Source organism: Pseudonaja textilis, chromosome 2 (genome assembly GCF_049901715.1).
Source record: "Pseudonaja textilis isolate UNSWEBS1 chromosome 2, rPseTex1.2, whole genome shotgun sequence".
Lineage (NCBI taxonomy): Eukaryota > Metazoa > Chordata > Lepidosauria > Squamata > Elapidae > Pseudonaja > Pseudonaja textilis.
Genome location: NC_141991.1, coordinates 202,902,014 through 202,926,266, shown reverse-complemented (window position 1 = coordinate 202,926,266; position 24,253 = coordinate 202,902,014). Strand labels below are relative to the sequence as shown.

At 33.3% G+C, this 24,253-nt stretch overlaps 1 protein-coding gene across 1 annotated transcript in view; it reads right to left on the bottom strand.

The window, feature by feature from the left end:
- The window catches only part of FBN2 (fibrillin 2), a 116,166-nt gene that overhangs the window by 74,650 nt on the left and 17,263 nt on the right, over positions 1-24,253 (bottom strand). The window contains exons 6-14 of the mRNA XM_087926889.1: positions 19,839-20,036; positions 15,298-15,423; positions 9,121-9,246; positions 6,960-7,112; positions 5,591-5,797; positions 3,782-3,919; positions 2,007-2,126; positions 456-581; positions 12-134 (exon numbers count right to left, since the gene is read on the bottom strand). Of these exons, the coding sequence (XP_087783015.1) occupies positions 12-134; positions 456-581; positions 2,007-2,126; positions 3,782-3,919; positions 5,591-5,797; positions 6,960-7,112; positions 9,121-9,246; positions 15,298-15,423; positions 19,839-20,036 (1,317 nt within the window). The remainder of the gene's footprint in view (positions 1-11; positions 135-455; positions 582-2,006; positions 2,127-3,781; positions 3,920-5,590; positions 5,798-6,959; positions 7,113-9,120; positions 9,247-15,297; positions 15,424-19,838; positions 20,037-24,253) is intronic.

Here is a 24,253-nt window from a genome sequence, read left to right as displayed (position 1 = left end):
TAGATATATACCAGTACAGTAACGTCCATTAGGAGCCAGGACAAACCCAGGTTTACAGATGCACTTGAAACTGCCATCCTCATTGATACACATTCCATTCAAACACATGTTGGTAGTTGTACATTCATCATGATCTGAAAAATAAAGCATTAGAGATTACAATATGAAATTCTAAATCCCCAAAGATGTTTTTCTTCTATTCAGAAATATGATTCTTATCTAACGCAGGGCAAAAAGGTATACCTTTTTTAAAAAAAACTAATTTTCCTCCTTGTGCCAATCCCATTACCCCCACCTCAAAACTTGACAGAATCCAATATAATTTCTTAATCTATAGAGTGCAGGACAATTTGCAAGCTTTTCTCAGGAAATTTGATTTTCCATTAGTAGTAAATGTGAGCAATTGTAACTAAAACAAAACCACGCCTAAAAAGTAAAATAAAATAAATGCATACCAACACAGTTTTTCCCATCAGTTGTCAGTTCAAAGCCAGCATTGCAAATGCACTGAAAACTACCATCAGTATTTACACAACGACCATTCTTACAAAGGACACCATTCTGAATACACTCATCAATGTCTGAGAAAAACAAATAAAAGTAAACATTTCAATAACCAGTTATTATTTTATTTGCAAGAGTTTTAAGACTACTTTCTTCATCTATAAATCATGGGAACCTAATTATTTTGTGACTCGAGCCAGATGTGGACAGAGGTGAGAGGTGGAGCAGTAAGGAACAAAATTGATTTAGCTAAGCATAAAATGGATATTTAATATAAAAAACACATGCTTTAAACCCCTTAAATTTTTTAAATAAATCTATTCCGTATGTCCTCCACTTTGTCACTATTTTTAAAACTACAAATTTTAAATCCACTGACCAAAAGTTACTGGCAGATTAAGAAACAGCACAAATATCTTTTTCTAATACAAATAAAATTAACTACGAAACTAAGTTTTGACCCCGGCCAAGGATTAAGACAATCAAGACTCTGTTCTCCACATATCATTTGCCTTTTTTGCCTTAAAAATAATGCTTGGTTCATCGTACACCATTAAATTAGGACTCTTTAATTCATATTGATATTGAGGTCCTAACTTGGATTGCTATATTTCCCCCCAAAATCGTTCCCCCTCCCAGTGGAAATAGTAAGTTAGGGGGTATTTTGAACAATTGTTCTTGTCCTGAACAGGAACTTCGGCTGAACCTTGGTGAGTATGAATTTCCCCTCTGGCTATGCAATTTCTGGATTTAGAACAATTTTTGTTCTAGTAATCATATGCTGGGATTGTATACACACCTATGAAAAATTATATTAATTGAAAATTTCCAGAATTAATCATAACTGACCAAAAAAGAAGCTGAATTTACAAACTTACAATGCAAACTTACAATGTATTCATTATTTTTCATTATCTAAATGAAGCACTCAAGCAGCCAAGAGGGTTACAGCTTTTCATGTTCAAAGCCTCAGAATATCCTGGATATATAAATCTGAGCTCTATTAGTCACCAGAATACTCTTTATCACCTGAGTTCAATAGAGTTCAATGTATTCTAGGAATCAATAGGCCTGTGGACTATAATTTTAATGCTATCATTAGGATCAAAATGGGTTAGAAGCTTCTTCAGATTTTTTTTTAGTGCTTTTCTGGCAAACATTAAATTAAAAACTGTATTTGAAAAAAAGGACCATTGAAATCTTGTTAACAGAACCAGTAACTGTTTTATTAGAACTGTATGCATGGAATGTTGCTTTATTTTTTTCATGATTCATTCTCAAATGAGATACATATGTGTAAGATCACCTGAGTTAAAGATGATACAATTTGTCAAATTTTGCTTCACTATACCATAAATTTAATTAAATACCTGCAAACATTAACTCATTGTCATGGTTTATTGAACAGACAAAATAATCTTGTTTTCAGAGTTGAATGAGTATCAGACTCAAATCAAATATAAGCATAGATTGAATTGAGATTGCAAATAACATTTCCATACCAATGCAAGCCTGCTTAGTAGGTGTTCTTTGGAAACCTATATGACATTTACAATAATAAGAGCCAGGTGTGTTCACACAGTCTCCATTAGAGCATGGATTTGATATACACTCATCAACATCTGTTGGAATCAGAAAAGAATGCTATCAAATTTCATAATTTATACATACTAGGTTTTTTTGAATAAAATACAGCATTTCATAAACAAATACAATTAGCTTACATAAATCACAAGCTAATTCAACTCACCATTTTTAAAATATAAAAAATCACAATTCTCTAACTAAAAGAAACCCAATAGAAAGTATAAATTTGCTTTTTACAAAATAGAAAATAATATTTAATTCCATGTAAATAAAATCTTCAAAAAGGAAATATAGACCTTTTTATACAGCTAATTATTAACATTATTACATTCTCATTTTTTTGTTTTGACTCTAATAATCTTATTATACAGATTTAAATATACTGAATTTTTAAAATATGATTAACAAACAACACAAAACACAGTATCACAGAAGTACAATAACATTAAAGTATTCCCTAGTCATAGGTCCTTGTTCTATAAGGAATCTATTTCTGAAGTAATTGTGAGCTGCACTGTGCTTGCAGACACTTCCTTACATTACTGTCATGTTTACTGTTCTACTTGACTTTTAAAAATTAAGCTGCTTCATTTTTTTTAAAGTAAATGAAGTAACTAGCATTCTGCAGAGCAAACTGCAATTATTAGAGAATCCAGCACTTTTTTTCCCCCAACAGTATTTTTGCCAAGAAGCACTATGGAACAAAAAATAATGGCTCCTTAGATATTCTTTGAAAGTAAAGATTACATGTGACTAGCCCAATGCTTTGTTTGGCAATGTGCCCATTTCTAAATTTCTAAAGTATGCTTAGAAAAAAATAGTATGTATGCTAAGTCCAAAAAGGGGCATACTATATGTATAGTACTTTATTCCCTGAATTTGACAGAAAGAATGTTTTCTTTCTATTCAAATCAATGAATACAGAATAAGATCAAACCTTGTGTCATTTAAGTAAAAAAAAAAACCTACCCAGACAAAATTGTATAAAATCACATTATGTTTTGACATCTTTTTAATTTCCCAACCATACTACTCAAACTACCCTATGATTGTTCAGTGTTTTCTAAACACTTTCCTCCCAAGTACTCTCTTTAATATTTTAACTTAAATGGAATTTATTACAAAATATGTTTTTTGTTTTGTCCACAAAAGCCAGTTATTTCGGAATAATTTCTATGGAGCTTTATAAATGAATTCATAAATATGTAGTTGAAAATTTGGAGCTGATAACTGAAGTATGTATTAGAAGTTGATTCTGAGCATATTCTAATAGTTCAATATAAACTTCCTATATGAATTTGTTCAAGCATTTGACTACCTAGATATTGCAAACGCTTTCCTGACATTTTTCTCTCAAAGGTCTTGAGAAGCAAAGGGCTAGAGAAGATCTTTATATTCTAATTATTTTTACCTAGCAATAATGTTATTCATTTATATACATTTTGTAAAAAAACATCTCCAACAGAAAACATTTCCTTTGATATATATGTCTTTTAAGGGCTTTATGTTGGTTAAATCATTTTATTGTTATCAGTTCATCTAAAACATATCAATATACATTTCAGATAGATCAGAGCTTGCAAAAATGCACTATAATCAGAGACATTGCATTTCTAAATATCTGATTTTTAAAGAAGGATATACTAAGATATATAATAAGAAAAAAGGTGAAACTGGAAATTGCACTCACCAGTACAGTCTCCGTTGGCATCCTGCTTATATCCCATATTGCATTCACACCGGTAACTGGAAATTGTTGGAATGCAACGCCCATTTAAGCATAAATTTGGATGATGTCTACAGATATCTATTGTCTGATTGAGTATTGCTATAAAAAGACGTGAGATAAGAAGTTTGGATTATTATCTCTAAAGTTCTTTTTTAAAAAAAACACTTTTTAAATATTAAATAAAAATCTATATTGCATTATTAGGTGAACTTAAGGTTCTCTGAAGTCAACTCTATTGACTTCAGTGGAATCTATCTTAGAATGGAATGGAGGAAAATGCTGGAAACATTTCAAATTTAACATGACCAGAAAACAAGGGTTTCAAACAGCTCAGCCAAGGTAAGGGCTTATTACTTATTTCAGAAGTTCTTTTTGATGGAAATAGGATTTCCTTGTGAAAGAAAGTGATATTCTCACAATAGAGAATTCCATTTTAAAGGAGGCTTCATGTTAAGGAGGTTCCTTTTTCCTTAAAAATTGAGATTCCCAAAAGATTTCAAGAACAACACATACTTGCAGAATTAAGAGGAGGCTATCACAAAGCTGCCTCTGTAAGAAAGCTCAGTTTCACATCTGCTGGGCGCCTTCTCAGAAGTTGCAAAAAAAGAAAGATCAGTTGAGTGCTGCTGGGTCCTGGAACTAGCTGAAGAACAGGCCAAGTCCTGCAAAGCCCTAGGTGGCTGAGTGGTTGATTAGGAAACAAGCCCTAGGCCTGCAAGCTTCAACACCCTAACATACATTGGTACCCTCTGCAACTTGAGGCTTTCTGAGTAGCTAGCTTGGGAGCGGGGAAAAGGCCTGCAGAAATCCAATTGGCCGGAATGGGTGAGGGAGATAGATGGAGACAGCTCTGCAACATACCTGCAGGCAGTCAAAAGGGCGAATGACAACGGGGCACTGCGGTGGGCATAAGTTTGAAACCAGATTGTAAGTAGATTGGGGGTAGCTATCCCAACTTTGGTCACTAAGTGATTGGTTGCACATATGTAATTTTCTTATTGGTTTTTGCTTGGTTACTTAATTTAAGTAACCCCCTTAATTTTAGCAGAATTGCAGATTTCTCTCACATAACATTGAGATTCATCATTTTTCACTCCTTACATATACTTGGTTGTACCGCAGTAAAGAAATCTAGAGTTTGGGAGATCAAAATCAGGTTCCAGTGGCATCCACCAATGGGGACTGATGAAAGCAGCATCACAACATTGCAATGCAAGAGTTTTCCCAGATGCCCCAAAGAGGTACATCTTTCATTGCGATACTTCTTTCATTAATCTAAAGCATCATCATTAATCTAGAGCAGCTAGAGAGTGTGGATGTCACTGCCAGGTTGTATTCTTTATCAGGAAAAAATGGAAAGAGAGCCCATAATGCATGAGAACATGGAAAGGCCAAATGTAGATCAATTAATGTTTTTATCAAACATTACTTAGAATATATAATAAATTTGAAATTTTATGTGATTGAATTAGTCATTGGTTGTGGGTATAGGCTAAAAATGTAAGAAGTTTTTTTTAAAAAAAAATGAGGACTCATAATTCTGCACATACTGAATGTCTCATAAATTAATTGGAGTATGCTGGGAATATAAAGAAACTGGAGAAGCAGTGGAAGAACTAAAAAAATCAAGTTCATATTGTTAGCAATATTTCATTGATAAAACAGACATTTAAAAACCCTATTAGTTTTAACCATGAAGTAGAAAAAGAGGTTTACAAATATTTACTGCAAGAGCCTTCAGTTTTATAATTATAAAATCAAGCAACTTACTCAGTCCCGTAATGATGGGGCCATTTCCTGTGGGACCTTGGCCACCGGTCCCTATTCCAGTTCCATGTACACCTGGGGAAAACCCATTTCCACCAGGAATAGGGATGAATCCTGTTCCTCCTGGGCCAAAGCCATTTCCTCCTGTGCCACCAGGCCTGGAACCGCCTATAACAGAAATGCCATCTATGCAAAGCCCACGATATTCATCTATAAAAAAATAAAAATAACATTTATCATCATATTTTTCCAAAAGATGCAAGTACATATGAGCACATATCTTTCAAAAGATATTAACAGACATCAATGCACTGATTTGAAAAATGGCATTTCAATGTAAATTTTATTATTCATCATATACAAAAACAAGTAACTATTGAGTAGATCTAGTATAAAATTACTATACATTTTATTAATTCACAATTTAGTTCTCTAATTCATTATATGATAAATATTGGTGATAACTGTGAACATTTAGATAAAATTTAAGTCACCTCCAATATAATCACGCTCTTAATAAAACATTTCTCAGGAAATGATGTAGGCTTTTAATAAGGAAAATATCATTCAAAGTAAATGGAATAATCAAAATAAACAATCAAAGCAAGTACAAATCTGCATAATAGATAAAGATAATAGAGGCAACATTAAAATGAAGAATAACTCAGAATTATTTTCCACTTCAATATTCTCTATCAGCCACAACAAATGTTGTTGTCCTACTCAGCCAAGTCAATAAGTTACTAACTGAAGATGTTGTATTTCAATTATTTTAAAGGAAAAAAGGACTTCTATATAGAACGGGGTGTCAAACTCATGTCATCACAGCGTCATCACGTGATATATTTGGACTTCCCCCCCCTTTGTTAAACCAGGCGCAGGTGTGGCCAATGCGTGATCCATCTGGCCCGTGGGCTGGGATTTTGACAGCCCTGATATAGAACAACTCTAACATATACAGTGCAATATAGGAAATTATCATTTTTCTATGCAGACAAGCAGCTCATATAAATAAATTTTCTTGCTGCTTTTTTATTTCAGAAATATTCTGTTGGTTGAAGCTTTCTGTATGTAACTTCACCCTTCGAAGATCCAACAGAATGAAGATATAAAACATAGTTATCAGTTTAATTTAACAATGTAATTAAATGAAAGTTGCTTCATTAAATCCAAAAAAATAATAATTCCTTCAAATAAATTTTGTTTTGAAGAATTATTTCAAATAACAAGAGGAAAAAACTGGCTCAATCAATAACAAATCAGAAGCAGTAAGGTTTAATTTGATAAATACTTTAAAGTAAGCCTTTTCATTGTTTCAGGATTGATATTAAAATGAATTTTTCTAGTAATTTTAACATGCTAAGATATTTACCAGAGCCTCTAACAGGACACATTTCTGGAATGGAACCAAGAGCCCAACACTGCCCAGATTCACAGCAGCACTGCATCTTGGTAAACCTGCCTGGAAGCTCTTGTGCACAGCGACCATTCAGCAGACTGGAGAAACAAGTACCTGCTCTTTGATCTGGATATTAATTTCAAAAAATTATTAATGGAGCACTTAGTAAAAACATTTTCTTACCTATTATAAATATAATCAGTGAAACATGCAACACTACCATCTGCAATTTGTGACTGCCATTGTGGTGAATTATAGCTAAGAACATTTGGGAAGGCACAGACAAAAAAAGGCAAAAGTATGCAAATAAATTTATATCTATACCACAAATCAGTCAAATGAATCCGTACTAGGCACTACTTCACTTTTCCTTTTTCACTGCAACTCACAATGGGAAGAAGAAATGATTTATTTATTTAGTTATAGCACTTATATAGCCACCCATTTCTAATGAAGTGACCCTAAGTGATATAAAAAAGTCATCTATAAATACAAATCCTCCCCTTTTTCTCCTCAAAAACCCCAACACAGTACTTTAAAAACTAACTGGAACCATAAAATGTATTTATTTATTTTTCAAATTTATACAGCTATCCATCTCCCAAAACAAGCAACTTTGGGCAGTGTTCAATAAAGTTTTAAAAAAACCAATTGTTCACAAATAATAATAATAATTATTATTAAAACATTAAAAACTAATGATGACTAATTGAAATGATGACTAGACTAAAATATGCTACAACTATTGGGATGTCAACCATCTGGATTCAAAGACATGGGGAAATTACTGTAAGCTGTCAAAAGAACCCAGTGTTAGCTGGGGAATTATGGAAGTTGAAGTCAGGGAAGTTAAAATTGTCAAGGTGAGAAATAATAAAATAGCAATTTACAAATTAGCCACATTTTATAAATTACTGATTTGTGGAAAGTGTCATAGGTTTAAATTGGCAAGTCTTGTAGGGAAAATGAGTCTGGTCAACATGTGTATGCCTGGAATAAAAAAAGTCATCACTTTTTACCCCCTCACCTTTAATTAATTGATTCTTCACCCAATACATTTATCCTCTTCTGCCTTATTTAGATCACAATGTAATTTGAATTTTCTAAATGAAAATCAATGATGGATGAGGCAGGTGCTATAGACTTATTTTCAACCAAGAAAACTATTTAAAGAATAACATATTCAGATCAATCTTTAAAGAGACATATGAATTTATCTCCATAATGATTTTAACATTAATTACATTTAATTATCTTTTTGTAATTTGCACGGTAATCTACTTTTATTTTTTACATCTTTTATTGAATTAGATTATCAGGTTTATCAAATGGATGTTTTCAGGAATCTTGTGGCTAGAAATTAACTTGGGGTTGTGAATTTGCTTGCATTTGTATCTAGGAGATCGCTTGGATGAATTAGCAGGCATCTATAACAGAAGGTCTGTGGCACCCTTCTATAAGGTTTCTGTACATAGAAATTTCCTTGGGATAAATCATTTAATTGTTGTTCTAGGCTCCCATGATGAATATGCGGCCAGAAAGTATATCTTTATTGTTCAGCAGAAATGACAACCATATACAGTAAGATAGAGTTCAGTTTCCAAGAAATAGTACGATAGAATAGTGCCCAGAATTTACTTTCAGGGTTTCTGTGCCCTCTTGAAGAACTACGCCCCCTCTTTCAGAAGAAAAGCTTTGGATTTCTTCTCTTAGTCTCCACGCTGTCTATTTATGATGGATACTTGTTTACATTCATGGAATTTTCCTTTTAGTGCAGAAAATATCAGCAAGTGATACTGAAGTTTTTGAGCTATTAAGCTATTGAGCTTGATACCTAGCATATCCGCTGCTGAGTTGGTTTTCTGATACAGGATAAAGAGTACAAAATTATATCTTACAAAAAAGTGTAGAAACAAGGTAAAAGTGCGTAAGACCATAATGTTTTCTCTTCCCAAAATAACTGAGAACATAATACTGCATACCATCTGATATAATGTTCTCTGAACAAGATCTTCAGAATCAAGTAATTTCAACTGCAGAATAGGGCCAAGATTAGAAAGTTACTCCAGAGACTAGTTACAAATAAAATGAACATAAAGAAGAAAAATCCACAGAAAAGGGTATGGTAACTTACCAATGCAACGAGAGCCATCTGTGGATGTCACAAAGCCACGTGGACAAAGACAAATATAACTTCCAACAGTATTGGAACATTCACCAGCATCACAGATTCCTGGGATGAGGCTGCATTCATTAATATCTACAGATTTAAACAAAAGAATGATTCTCCACAAAATAAAATTATTCTAAAGATATTTTAACATTATTAAATATGATATCCGTGATTCCACTGTCTTGGACTCTATATGCAAGCTGGAATTCTGATTATTTGATATGTATGTCTATAAATATTAAACTCTCCTGCACTTTTATATCTGATTTCCAGAACTAATATTAGCAGGCATATTTAAAAAGATAGCAAGTAATGGGCCATACTCAATAGAGTATAAGAAATCCTATGTAATTTGTGATCAGCAACTGTTACAAAATGTAATTATACTATAGAAAATGTATATAGAAAAAAGCTAAACTGCATGTGGGGGGAGATAAGACATCTCTTTAACATAAAATGTATATTAAATCTCATCAACAAAAATGCATCTCTTCTATGCAAAAATCCTTCACTGATACAAAATATCTATTTGTAACAGAAGATAGGCTTGGGGCGGGAAGTCTGTCTTTTGTTACAACTACAACCAAAAACACAATGTTTTGTTTCTTTTTAAAAAAAATATTAAAAAATAAAACATTTAAAAACAGTGAACATGGTGTAATCATCCTGATATATCTATCTGTCATACATAACTATTTTGGGTGACAAATACATATTTACATAGTATATACATGTATATATTCCAACAATTCTCTATCTTCCTAATCTATTATCTTAACATCTTTATCTCATTTTAGTTTTGATTTTAAGTCTTCCTTTTTCCCAACCAATGGTAAAATTTATCCCATACTTTATAATATTCAATCTTGTCTTTATTTTTTAATTCCAATGTTAGTTTATTCATTTCTGCACATGTCCATATCTTTTTAATTATCTCCACTTTGTCTGGAATTTCCTTAAGTTTCCAGTTTTGAGCATCGCTTATCTTGCAGCTGTAATCACATGTGTTATTAGATACATCATTATTGTACCTCTCTATGTTAATTCCCAATAAAAAGAGTTCTGGTTTATATTCAAGTTTGATTTCACCCATTTCCTCTAACCAACTCTGAATTTTGTGCCAAAAATCCTGGGCTTTCCTACAAGTCAACTATATATGATGATATGATCCATTTTCCTAGGAGCATTTCCAACAAATAGGAGATAAATTTGGATACATTTTAGCTAATTTTATTGGAGGGATGTTCTACCTATAAAACATTTTGTATAAATTTTCTTTATACGATCTGACCAATGTTATTTTTTTATTTCTTTCCCATAGAATTTGCCATTTGTCCAAATTAATATGTGCAATATCCTTCACCCACGCCAACATCGTTTCTTTTACTTGATCCTCCTCTAATTTATATTCCAATAGAACTCTATAAATTTTCCTTATCAATTTATCATCTGCTCTTAGTAGTATTTCATCTAATTTTGTTTTCCGTCTGCTAATTCCCTGATCTTTCATGTCTTTTCTATATCGTGATTGGACTCGTAGGTAAGCCCACCATTCCCAATCCACTCCTTGCTCTTTCAATTCTTGCCTTGATTTCAATTCTCCTGTCTCATTTAGAATATCTTCATATGTAATAATTTTTCCTCGGCGAAGCAAATTTGGATGCATTAAGGCTTCCAGTATGGATAACCATATTGGTGCTTCTATATATATTTGTTGTTTTATTTATTCCATATCAATAGTAATGCCTGCCTGATCTTATGTCTTTGAACACAGTGTTTCGTTTCATTAGCCAGGTGTAAAAACAATGTGACTGCAATTTTCAAAAGACAAGGAGTCAATTCAGGCAAGAGGGTCAAAACACTATAGCTTTCTTCAAAATAATGCCTTCAATTTATTTATATTTTTGGTCCTCTATATTTTAAAATATTTTTAGGCTATAGAAATCCCACATATACATATCAAAAAGACTTATAGAAAAAAGACAAAACAATGTATTCTGGGCCTCTGCGTTCCGTTTTTGGCCTCCACGCACCCTGTTTTTGGCCTGTTCCGATCCCCGCTGCCTGGAACTAGCCAAAAATGGGGGGCACGGAGTCTGAAAACAGGGCACATGAAGGTTGAAAACAGAATGTGGAGGCTGAAAATGGAGGCAACAATAGGCGATGGCGATCCCTGGAGACTGAAACAGCTGATCAGCGGAAGGCTGATCTAACCGACAATCAGCTGCTTGTGCTAATTATGCTGTGCTGAAGCTGACAAGATTGTTTGCTGTTTGCTACAAGGAAGCAAAATGCTGGGAGGCAGAGACAGATTTTTTGTCTTGTTTTCCTCCCCAAAAGCTAGGTGTGTCTTATAATTTGAAGCATCTTATAGTCCAAAAAATACATAATTTAAACAATGTAGTGTATGGTTGTAGTGTAATACGTGCATGGCTGCTTCTGTACCTAGATGATGGAAGGAAACATTAAGCAGTTGTAGGATTTGGAAACAAAGCTGAGGAAAAAAATATTTAAGTTTCTGTAGTACAAACTGCTTCTATTTCCTTCTTCAAGAAGTACGTACAATTACTATTGAATCAAAGAAGTGATTCCATTAGAGTAAAAGTATAGAGTCTTGTCCTCTATCCCAACTTTACTCTTAAGATAATATTTCTATTATTTTGTTCTTTTAAAAATGAGAAAAATCATATATAGTTAGCCAGTAACTTAACATGTAAGGTAGAGTTCAGGAGGGATATTTATTTATTTAACAGTATTTTTGAACAATCACATAGTACTAAATGCACTTAAGAACTTTAAACTTTAATTAGAAAAACAAAAAGAAATAGAAATTGTAATCTGTAATAAAAATAAAATAAATAAAATAACAAACATCTACATATCAAAATTAGTAAGGAAAATTTCTAAAAAATAGTGTTCATACATTTAACATTGTTTAATAAAAGATTAAACTCATTATAAAATGAATTATGAATTATGCAGAAAAGAATCTTGTCCCATATTCCCATAAATCTAGTCTTCTTGATGGCAGAATGCATAGAAGAATGAGCAATAGAGATCTTATTAAAGGCAGATTCATATGGAAGTTTGTTTCTACAGTTAATAATGCATGAAAATAAAAGTTGAATTATAAATATGTAGAAGTCATGTTTAAAAAAACTTCTGACAAACATGTCTTAGTAGATGCAGTTTTTTAAATTTCACACTTCGCTCTTTCAAAGGTTGCAGTATTCACTTAAAACGTGTGATGTGGAAGTAATGAATCCATTAGCTACACTAGAATGGCCCCTAGTATGATTTTTTTATCATCTATACAATACCTCCAAAGTAAATGTATATGGAACTATTTATTAAAGATTAACAAGGATTCAGAAACTTTTTAACTGAGGAAAATATAGTGGAGTCATTGTTCTAAGACCTAACAAGACCAGGGATGTAAGAACTGATGTTTAAAGATCAGGCATCGAAAACAGGAGTAGACACATCTATAAAACTGACTGCCATTTCCCAGCTATGGAATAAGTTAATAAAAAGCCAGTCTGCCAGGAAAAAATAGTTTTCCTCTTTGTAAAGTAAGGGGGAAATAAAGGAATATAAGTAAGAATGCATCTATTTGCTCAAATACTATCACTGAAAAAATATCTAAGTAATAAGTATCTAGTAAATAGTTCCAGAAATATACCAGAACAATTTTGTAGACACATACAAATGAATAAATGTTCTTTTTTATTATTAGTAGAATTGGTATTATTAATAAAGCACTTTAAACTATATGTTCTCGTGTTTGGAAGCTTCTAAAAAGTCTACTCTTATAGTTCTATGCATTAATAAAACCAGAAAAAGAGCCACCCAACATTCTGAACTTGGTTGTCCCTAAAACTGTGTACTAACAATTCATAAGGAAAGTCCAAAAGTTTGGAAACCATTACTGGTAAAGGTCTATGGAAATTCTCAGTCACTCAGGTCTTCGTTGTCACCAGGATTACTGGTGAAGATTAGATTGAACTAAAAAACATCATTATAATCAATATTTTTAGATTAACTGAAATTAATGGATACTTTGTGGTAGAGTGCTGTTCCTCATTGATCAACAATTATTGAACTCCTTAATCTGGGAAGAGGAGTATTTCTCTTTAATAATTTTGGGCATTAACAATAAGAAATGAAATGCTGTGTTCCAGAATAATATCTCCCACACTTTTCATCTCAAATCAAATCACAATAACTCAAAAAGTCTCAGTGAATGAATAGGTGGCTATAGGGGAGAGGAGGGAACAAGTTCCCAGGTCAAACAGCTCCACGTGCCTTCTCCGACCTGTGTCACACCCCACACACATTCCCTGACCCATGTAGTAGTTTTGCATCACCCCACATACCCTCCCTGACTAGCACTACCTCACAAACACTTGCCCCAAGCCAAGAGACAAATGAGGTGGCAAGCAGCTCCAAAACGTCATGGTTCTTGTTATACCATGGGAAGTTCGAGCAAACACCATCAAGCATCCATTATCCAGCTGTTTTATCTCCCAAACTCAGCCTGCACTAGCAAGCAAATCAAGTACCAGCAAACATTCATTCACCCAGCTGTTTTCTCTCCTATCTCCCCACACCAACCTTTTTCACCCAGGGCTTTCCTGCCTTTTCTGTGTCCTATTCAGACCTAGTTTCTCCAGCAAATGCTTAAAGCTGCATCGTCTTCAAATTCCCCACCCCATTTCCAAAGTGGCTAAAATTACTGTGCAGTCTTTGAAAACTTTCCAAAGACAGTGCAGCTTATAAACATTCCAGTTTGACATGGTCAAGACAGTTAAATCTATATAATTTTCTTTCAGTTCTATAAAACTGTTATTATTTATATAAATAATAACAGTTTTATAGAACTGAAAGAAAATTATATAGATTTAAGTTGAAACTATGAAGCAAATTCTGAATGCTTTTTGCATATGATGATTTTGTAGCTATTTTTAAAGCTAACAAAACTTTTCATTATTATTAGAAGTAGGATATACTAAAATCAATTGAAGTTGTATCTGAATAATACTGGAAAGATAAATTAGCCCTCAGATCACATAATACATTGAAGATTTGACCTCACTTGAAATTTATAAATAAAATGCTTATAGAGGCAATGTATGAACAGTTATATAGTCACTGCTTAACTGAAATGTTGTGTAAAACTCTGTTTAAATATATAACACATGTCAAGTCTTTCATCTGTATTTATGTACATGTACGTATGTGTGTATGTTCAAATACATATGCACATACACATACACACATAAACACATGTGTGTATTCTATTTAATTAAAGACAATAAGAAATTGTCTTTAATTAAAAGTACATGGAATGTAAGATAAGGGACTATTAACAAACCTTTAAGGCTCTATAGTTTTCCTTCAATACTACTACATAAGTAGTAACTAAATAAAAAGCTTTCAGTAATAAAAATGAAAATATACAATTGCATACAATTACAGAAATACGATAGACTTTGTCCTTGTAGGAACTAACTTAGAGTAAAAGTGTTTTTTAAAGGAATTTTAGTTAACAAACTTTAATAATAATACTTATTCAGATTATTGATAGGAAAAATTTTTTTAAGCATGCTAAAACTTAACTGCAGGCCTCCCACTTAAGAAATATGGATCATTAATGTCAAAGTCATATGTTAAATCTGGCATGTTGCCTAGGAATAGCCTATAACACTTTTGCCCCTTTGCAATATTTGAATTGGCTTTATGCTCGTATCAGGAAAGGAAGGGAGTAGACAGGATATTTGCCAGTGAGATCATTTATGTTAAGGAAAAAATAAATATTCATCTATTGACTTCTTCTCTCCCTCTCTGAAAATAGGAAATCCATGTAAAAAATATTTTTTTTAACCTTAGTCTCAATTATGTCAATGTTATATTTTCAAATTTGTATTTTTAAGCAAATTACATTTTTGTTTGAAAAGTGTAATATGCATTATTAAAAAGACTTTAAAAGTTGTTTATTGTTTTTATTTACTATTAGGAATCCCACAATTGCTATTTGGGGTCATTCCAAATAACATGAAAATTGCAGGATTTCCAGTGTCTGTGCTTTCAAAAGGAAGTATATACCAACTACTGTATATTTTAAGTCATTATACTTACCTTCACACTTTTGAGTTGCTTCATTCTGTTTATGACCAGCAGGGCATTTGCATTCATATGATCCAACTGTATTGATGCAAGTTCCCCCCTGACAGATTCCAGGAATAGCCTGACATTCATCTATATCTGTAAATTAAGTAAGATAAACTCTAAAAAATTATCTTCCATTGTTCTTCAAAATAAGTCTTATTTGACTGCAAGACTTTCTAGATAGAGGATTTTTCTCTTGGTAACAATTAGAATACAAAACTCATACATAAATTTATTCAAAGTTCAATGGAAAAATTCTCCCTTTTTATGATCCTGTAATCTCTAAATTGGGGTTCAGGCAACTGGATGGAGCTAAACATTTACTGGCCAGATGACCTTCCTGACACCATGCAGTTTGCAGCAGATATTTTTTCTTTGTGCCCTAGGAGAGAAACATCTGCTGCTACCTAGGGTTGATCGCTCAATCTTCCGAGTAGGAGGCAAGAATCTTCATCACTAGGCCACCATGCCACCCAAGTTCTAAGATTACTCTAAATCTTAGAAAAAATGCTATTGAGAGGGTTTTTTTTGTTTTACAACATGCTATTTGTTTTAAATTTCTGTGCACGTATATCCTAAAATGTACATTTAAATGGTTGCAATTCACTTTCCCTCAGTTACTATACTTTAATGTTAAAGTAAACAAACTTATATAAAATAATAATATAGAAATATTTTCAGAGATCCAACAATCTAAAAGAATGTACACTGTGAATAAAAAAAGTTGAATATCAAGCTTTAGTTTTTAGAATAATTACAGGAAATGTTCATGTTTCACTGATTTTATTTAAAATACTTTAGCCTTCATTATGTATCATTTAGATTAAAAATGAGATAAAGCCATGTCCATATCCTGTTTTTTCAAGGCTTACCATTTTAATACATTTCCATTTTGGTGCACAATCTAGGCTGTTTAATATGCTTCAGAATAGATTAATAAAATTAATGTACTTTCTAAGAAGATAATTTTACACATTGAAGTGGTCTACAACAGAATTATCTGAAAAAGCTCACTAGCTCTTCAATTAGTGAGTTAGTAGTTACAACAGTAATGACTTGATAAACATTGTCTTTACCACAGAATATCTGGAAATATTGCTACCAAGGTTTTTAGAATTGTGAGTAATTGGTAATGTAATAATTAACAATCATTGAGCACCTATGAACAAACCCCATTTTATTCTATTATGCCTGAAAAATGAATAGTTTCATTTCTTGTGCATCTTGTCAAAGTTGATATAATGGTGCAGTGTGCTAGGATCAATGCCATTTGGACCATTATTTACTTGAATTCCTTTCAGTTGTTCTATGTATCAACAAACTAGAAACAAGATTAAATCACAAGCAAATTTCTATGATTCCAAACATGCAAACATGCTTGTTTATCAATCAAAAACTAACAATTTCCATTTCTTAAATTATGTTCTTTTGGACTCATGCTTCAATGGATACTTAATATATTTAGTTACTGAGTATAAGTACATTCTTTATCTGCTTCTGTTATTGTTCAATTTAGCCAAGTGTGTCAGGAAAGCACTAGCTAGTACTAACAATTTACAGATGTTTTTGAGCAGCAAATTAATGTGCAAACAGCAATATATGAATTCTCTAGTGACAATTACTTTACAAAGAAGTCTCTGTCTGACTCCCTCACAAGAAGCCGTTTCACCGTTTAATGAAATGAAATAATTAAGTCATTAAAATGAATTCTTGTATGTATAGCCTCGAAACAGAGATGAGCATCGCCCCGTATAGTTAGCAACGATTAGCTGAGTAAAATCTGCAAGGATCCCTTATATTCACAGGAAACAAAAATATGCTGTGAGATAAACATATTTTTGCATTGAAGAAATGTTAATGATTTTCAGTCTATGACCAAATTATAAAAATAAAAAATGTTTTCTAAATAAGGAAAGGCAAGTGAGCTGCATTATGTTAAGACTGATCTACTGAAAAGAAATCAAGATTTTTTTAAAAAAATAGTTTTCCTATATTATGACCTGAAGTTAGAAAATACCTTACTAGACATGGAGATAAACTAGGGCTGAAGTATATCTGCATATATCAGATAGACTTATAGAATGATATATTCACAATAGCTGTGACAGAAAAGCATTACTAGAAAATATAAATGGATAAATATAAATGGAATTCCCCTCGTATAGTTATCTATTTCTATAGTTCCTTTTATTAAATCTATTCTGATGTTTTCTCCACTAGCTGAACTCCTTGGCAACACCACTGTAACAATTTATATCTAATATAAGACAGATATCAAATTATTGTCCTATGACAATTAGCCTACCTTTGAAGGCTAATGATTGTTCAGTGCCAAATACAAATAAATTGTGGATTTTTTTGGTTTCTTTAATTCAATTTTATTTTTATTCTTACTTTATTCTTCCTCACTATCTACAGGCTCAGGTTATCTGGGACTGGATCTCAGATTAATTATAATCTGAGTACCAACCTGTATATCAATGTTATGATCAACTGCAAAGTATGGCATTCTGTTTCATCAGCTAATGTAATTTCTAAATTAAGTTTTTCCTAAAGTACTCTGGTAGAGAGTATCAGATTACGTTAGAGAAACCAGATTACATTAGAGAAACTTTAGGAGTCTGACAAATAAAAGATTAGAATATTCAGAGGTGGTATTCACCCAGTTCGAACCAGTTCTGGAGTATCGGTAGAAGTTTTGAGTAGTTCAGAGATGGGCAAATATCACCTCAGGCTGGCCCCGCCCACCCACTGCTTGCCCTATCTGCCAGCTAGCCTCACCCTCCTACTCACCCCGCCCCACCCAATCACTTGTCATCTTGCCACTCTGGCATAGCACACTGTGTGCCTCCTAGCTTGCATTGACCACACAGTCTCTGCGGCTTGCCTGCCTTCCCACACAGTGCCTGCGACCCTGATCTGCCAGCCTGGGTAAGTAAGCCTGCGAGTCTCAACCTAGTTAGCTGCCCCCCACACCGTCCCTGCCTGCCTTCCCTACTCCCTTCCATGTGGCTGGTAGACCTGCCATGCTTACAGAATTGGTAGTAAAAAAATTTGAATCCCACTGAGAATATTGATTAATAGTATACTTCTTAGTTAAATGCAAAATAATTTGTGTAATTGAAAAGAAATGGCATTATTCAGTATTTCAGCAACATGGGCTATTACAGTTTTTAAGAAATGAAATTTAAGAATGTACATCAGGATATATACAAAAGAAAAAAAGAAAAGAAAACCAAGTCAATAACAGAGAATACAATCCCTGAAAACTATTAGAAAAAGGAAACAATTCACATTTTAATTAAAGATTCAGATTGCATGGAATTATTCTAAATGTGATACCCTGTTATGAAGGAAAATAAAGCTTCCAGCTGTAACCGAAAGATCTAATCAAACTATCCAAAGAAACTCAGAAAAATCTTCTAGCTGGAAATACAGTACAGACAATATAAAAATATAGCTACTGAAGATTTTATGGTTCTGTTTGTAAGGACAGTTCCCTATAAACAAGCTAGCATAGCGGTCCCCAAATTTTCTGGCTCCATGGACTGGTACCAGAGGTGGGCAAAGGTTTTGTATGTGCAACCTAACCCCACACATACACAAATGAAGCTTTGCACTCTTACCTACCACTTGCATGGCCCATTCCCAACATAAACATTTAATTAAACATAATGTATTAAATAATATATTAAATATATTAAAAGATGTATTAAAACATGGAAGTTTTCTCTCAAATATATATTTACTGCAAACAAAATTGCAAAACTAAAGACACTTAGTTTCTTATGTGTATATTTTCCAAAACACTTTTACTTGTTTATGTATGTTTAAGTTTGTTGGGTTTCACTGCCTGAAGCATTTGAGACGTATAACTACATTACACAAATAAGGGGTTATTTTGTTGCTCTCTTCTTCTGTACCTCCACTGACAACTTGGAACTGCTGAAATCAGAAAAATATTCTTAAGAGAACATGAATTAATGCACAGTAATGTTCTATTTCAAACTTATTAAAAATAACACTTTTCTAAGTTCAAAATAGTTGCTCCAGTTTCCAAATTTTAGAAATTCAAAATAGAGTTCTAGCATATCCGAAATGATTGAGATAATCTATTTCAAATGCAAAAAGTTGTTTCAAACTCAAAAACATAGGTAAAACCTGAAATGGATAATTTGCATTTGAAACATTTTGAACATCCCTAATAATTAACATCCAAGAAAACTGTACAACTTTTTAATGTAGAAATTAAACCTGTCTCTTAATTGACAAATGGACAATACAGTTCTTTTGGGTTCATGTTTTCTTTGTAGTATGTCATTCTTTCCCAAAGACATTAATTTCATTGTAACATAATGCAATCTAGTAAGTACTTGATACTAATATTTGCTATTTTGAACATACAGTAAACAGTATACAAAAAAGGAATAAATATCATCTGTCTTGAATAATGTATTCTAAGATATTTCATAGCAGGGAAACTTTAAAGGTTAGTAAATTACTTTGCCCACCTTGACATGCTCCAGTGCGGATGTTTGGAATGAAACCACGACGACATGGTTGAGGTTGAGCAGGGCACATTTCACAAGGATGGCCCCATGCACGTCCTATAGTTGCACAACAAAGTGTCTTCGTGCAAACAATGCCAGCCAGCTGACCTTGACACATCTGGTTGTTGACTTGAATAAAACAAGGGCCTGTTCTATAATCTGGAAATTAAAGGGCACAGTTTAATGCACAGGCAGTGTTTCTCCATCCCATCTGTTTAAACACACAGGAATTTTTCAATTTAGTTCTGTTATCCGATGCAATAATCTGTTCCCCATTTATGCTCTTGTCCCAATAAACCACTGATCTCTAAGGTTCAAGGGCATGATTTTTAAAATATTTTTTATAACCACCAAAAATATTAAAACTGAAACTCTAGTCTTAGAGTACCTTGTCTATATTTTCAAATAATGGAAGGATTTAATAAAAATCTCTACTATACAATATCCTATTATGAGACACATACAATATTCTATTAAGAGAGACAAATTTAGTTTGCCAAATTTCAGATATGTTGCTTTTTTTACTATTTCAATTTGCAGAAAACACATGCAAATGTAAACAGATTAAAGATAGTCCAGGTAAAGAAGATATTTGAGAAAATGATCATGTGCAAAAAGTTATCACCTGAGGAAAAATACAGTATAGCCATAATGTTATTCAACTATTTGCAAGACCAGAAATTTAACAAATAAAGGAATATCTTTACTTGCATAATTAAAGGAGAAAATTTGTTTTACAATTGCAATCAGATTATTTTAACATTCTATCCTGTTCTTGATTTTAAAAAAGAGTTAATTCAGTTAATAATTTAACTGAAATACATTCTCCTCCATCATTAGATGGAGTCTCTATATATTCAAATCAACATGGGTATATTTCCCAGGATGATATCTCCCATGATTAGGTTTACAATAAACTGAAGATCACATTATCAGATTGAATTATTCAGTCTCAATTTCCTTTTTATGTGGTTATTCATTTTATAGAATTATACCATTTGAATAATCTTCATTTATTTTTGAATGACTAGCTAAGAGTCAAGACTTGTAAAGTTCTGGTAAACTGAGGGTATGAATGTGATTTCCTAACATTATTCTCTTTAGCTTTTCATTTGAAAAACACTTTTAATATTATATTGAAATATACATTAAAAAAACCTAATAGATATTAAAGTTTTGTAAATGTAAAATTATGGAAAAAGGCATACATTTTTACAAACGGCCAGTCTTGAATGCACCATAAAATAATACCAAGATTGAACATGTAACCTAAAGCCTTCTCCAGGCAATATGGATTAGAACTTTATGGACTGAATGAGGCAAGTCAATCACATGAAACACCCATAGGCTTTCTTTTCTTCTTCAGGTATTCAGTCCTAATACATGATTAAGGACAGCAGTACAAATTATAGCTGGGAACTAGTTAAGACTCTATTTCAAGTATATTAACAATTACTAACTTTTTAACTAGGTATTGCTTTATTTAATGCAGCAGCTCCTGGTAGCACTCTTCAGTTTGTCACAAAACTTAGTCTGCTGGTTATCCCTGGAATCTTTGAATTTAAGGAATATACAGTACATTTTGTCCATATGTAAAATTGATTAGGGGAAAGGAAGGGTTCTGACTGGAATTGTTTGTGTCCATTTGTCAAAATAAACAAACTATAAAGGACAAAAAGCTAGAAGAGCTGAAAAAAGGCTCCTCACAATACTGATAAATTCCAAGAGTCAATATATGCCAAATAAATAAATTAAATAAAAGCACCATTGGTCAAATGTGACACTATTTCCCTGGAAGGATGGAAATCTACGATTTGAAAGTTGTGGCCTGTCATGAAAAGGCTTTACAATACTATTTGTGACAAGGATCTCAGAACTGTAAATTACAAATATATTATGAATCAGCAAGATGTGTGTGTGTGCACACGTGCCCGCGTGCGCACATTTGTGTGTATATTTCAAAATAAAAGGACATTTCACTCTACTCAACTTGTGCTGTTTTATCATAACAAGTCGGATGTCATCGGATGTCTTTACAGAAGGTAAATAAGGGTGATTGTAGGATTATAAATAATAATTCTGAATATAGATATAGAACTTGAGGAACAAAATTGTTTTAAGTTGCAAGCATTACTTTCTAGAAATTCTAACTTTTATCATTGTCATATAAGGTTAGTTATCTTACTCATTAAACCATGTTCATATACAATTCTTAAATATTTATTATGAAATACAGTTTCCTTCATTTTTTAAAAATATATCTTATTTTGATAAAATATATGTTATGAACAGAAAAGTCAATAAAGGGTACTGAATATCTATAGCATTTTAAATTCAGAAATTCCAATTATTTACTTAAAAATTATACACACATATAGATGATACATGCTCACACTCATTAGGATTTCAAGCATTGGAAAAACAAAATGTTAAAAGAAATATTTCACAACCTTTAATGATTGCTATTGGTGTTTATCGTGGCTTCTTTATAGTAAGATACATAACTGGAACTATAACTTGAATTATATTGAGTCACAAGCAGCCAATATAAGTAAATGAAAGAAAAGGCTTATTGAAAATAAGCCAAGAAACAACTAAGGAAAAAGCTTTTGAGGGTGACATCCCACTTGTGGAATGTCTTCCCTAAAGAAATGTATCTGGCATCTCTATTACAATCTTTCTGGCACCCATTTAAAACCTTCACTTTCCCAAGCAAATTAAAATGAAAAAAATTCCATTACCTTTTGTATTTTCTCATGATTTAAATGAAATTTATATCTTACAGTAAATTTATATTTATAAGATACCTTTTGTTTAAAAAGAATGTTTCCATTTTGTTCTAGGTTTTATTCTGAAGAAACAGAATGTATGTCTTTTACACCAAGAATAGAGCTAACCACAGCCAACAGTTCAATAATGAATATAAATATTTATGAAGAAAAATGTACCTAGGAAAGTCCCCCAAAACTACTTTCTTGTAACATGTCAATTAAATATATTGTAATTTCAATGATTAGATACTTTTCACCCTTCTGCCTTCATCTGGAAACCAAGATAGCTGAATAAGCAGTTATGCATTATCTGTTGTGATTCGCCGGCACCTGGTGCAGACGGCAGCGAAGTCAGACAGTGAGGTAGAAAGGGGAACAGTCAGAGAATCTGGAGAGGACTTGGACGAGGTTCCTGCGTCCGATGCAGGGATGGGGGCAGGAGCATCTGGGAGCCTTCAGAGTCTGGCAGCATCGAAGCAGAGGACCCAGGGGAGCCTGTTCCCAGTGCGCGTGTGCGCAGAGCTGCTAGAAGGCGAGAGTAGCTGAAACAGAAAGGGTGACTGGGGAATAAGGCTGGGAGGTGATGGCCCCTCCCGTAAGGGATAAAAGTCAAACCTCAATGATGAAAGATTTGCAGGAAGTAAAGTAGTTCGATAGATTCCAAGTCTTCCTTGAACCTCTGTGTACTCTGGTTGTTTTTTTCTGGTACTTCAGATGGTTTCTGTTATAATTAATTTGGATACTTATGTTTTTGGCAGGATTCCACAGCACTGAAAGGTGTGTGCTTATCTTAGGGAACTGTTTACAAATAAGTTCTGGCTGGGAATGAAAGTAATTCCCGGTGTTGCAATAAAATAGGTTTTGCTTTTGAAACAAGTTTGTGTTTAATTATGTTTGACGAAGCCTGGGTCAGAACATTATTATTCTAAGACGCTATTATGAAGGAAAACTACATACCGCTATATTATATATCAGTGATGGCGAGCCTTTTTGTTGTGGTGTGCGGAAAGTGTGCATGCACACACTAGCGCGTGCCAACACCCACAATGCAATGCAACCCGCTCCCAGTGCATGTGTATACAATACCCCCACCCCGCTCCCTTGCCTGCACTGTACATGCACTTGCCTCCCAGTTGATTTTTGGGCCGTTTCAGGCTGTTTTTGTCCTCCCAGACGCTCAAGGGAATCCTCTGCAGCCTCGGGAGGCTGAAAAACGGGCTTTCTGGAAATACCGGAAGTGCCTGTTTTCAGCCTCCGGAGGGCCTCTGGACCTGGGACAGGCCATTTTCGCCCTCCAGAAGGAAGTCTCTGGAACCTCAGGAGGCTGAAAACGGGCCCATTTTGGCACTACTGGTATTTCTGGAAGGCCCATTTTTGTCCTCCCGAGGGTGCAGAGGCTTCCCTCGAGCCTCTGGGAGGCCAAAAATGGCCTCAAACGATCCAAAAATCAACTGGGAGGCAAGCGCATGCACAGTGCAGGTAAGCTTGGCTGTGTTCTGAGTGAAACCTTGTTCCAAGGAAACAAACACGAAACAGAGGTAATAGAAAAACCTTTTAATGATTCTTTACGAATTCCGTTCCTTCACGTTTAAAAGGCTGTTTCAA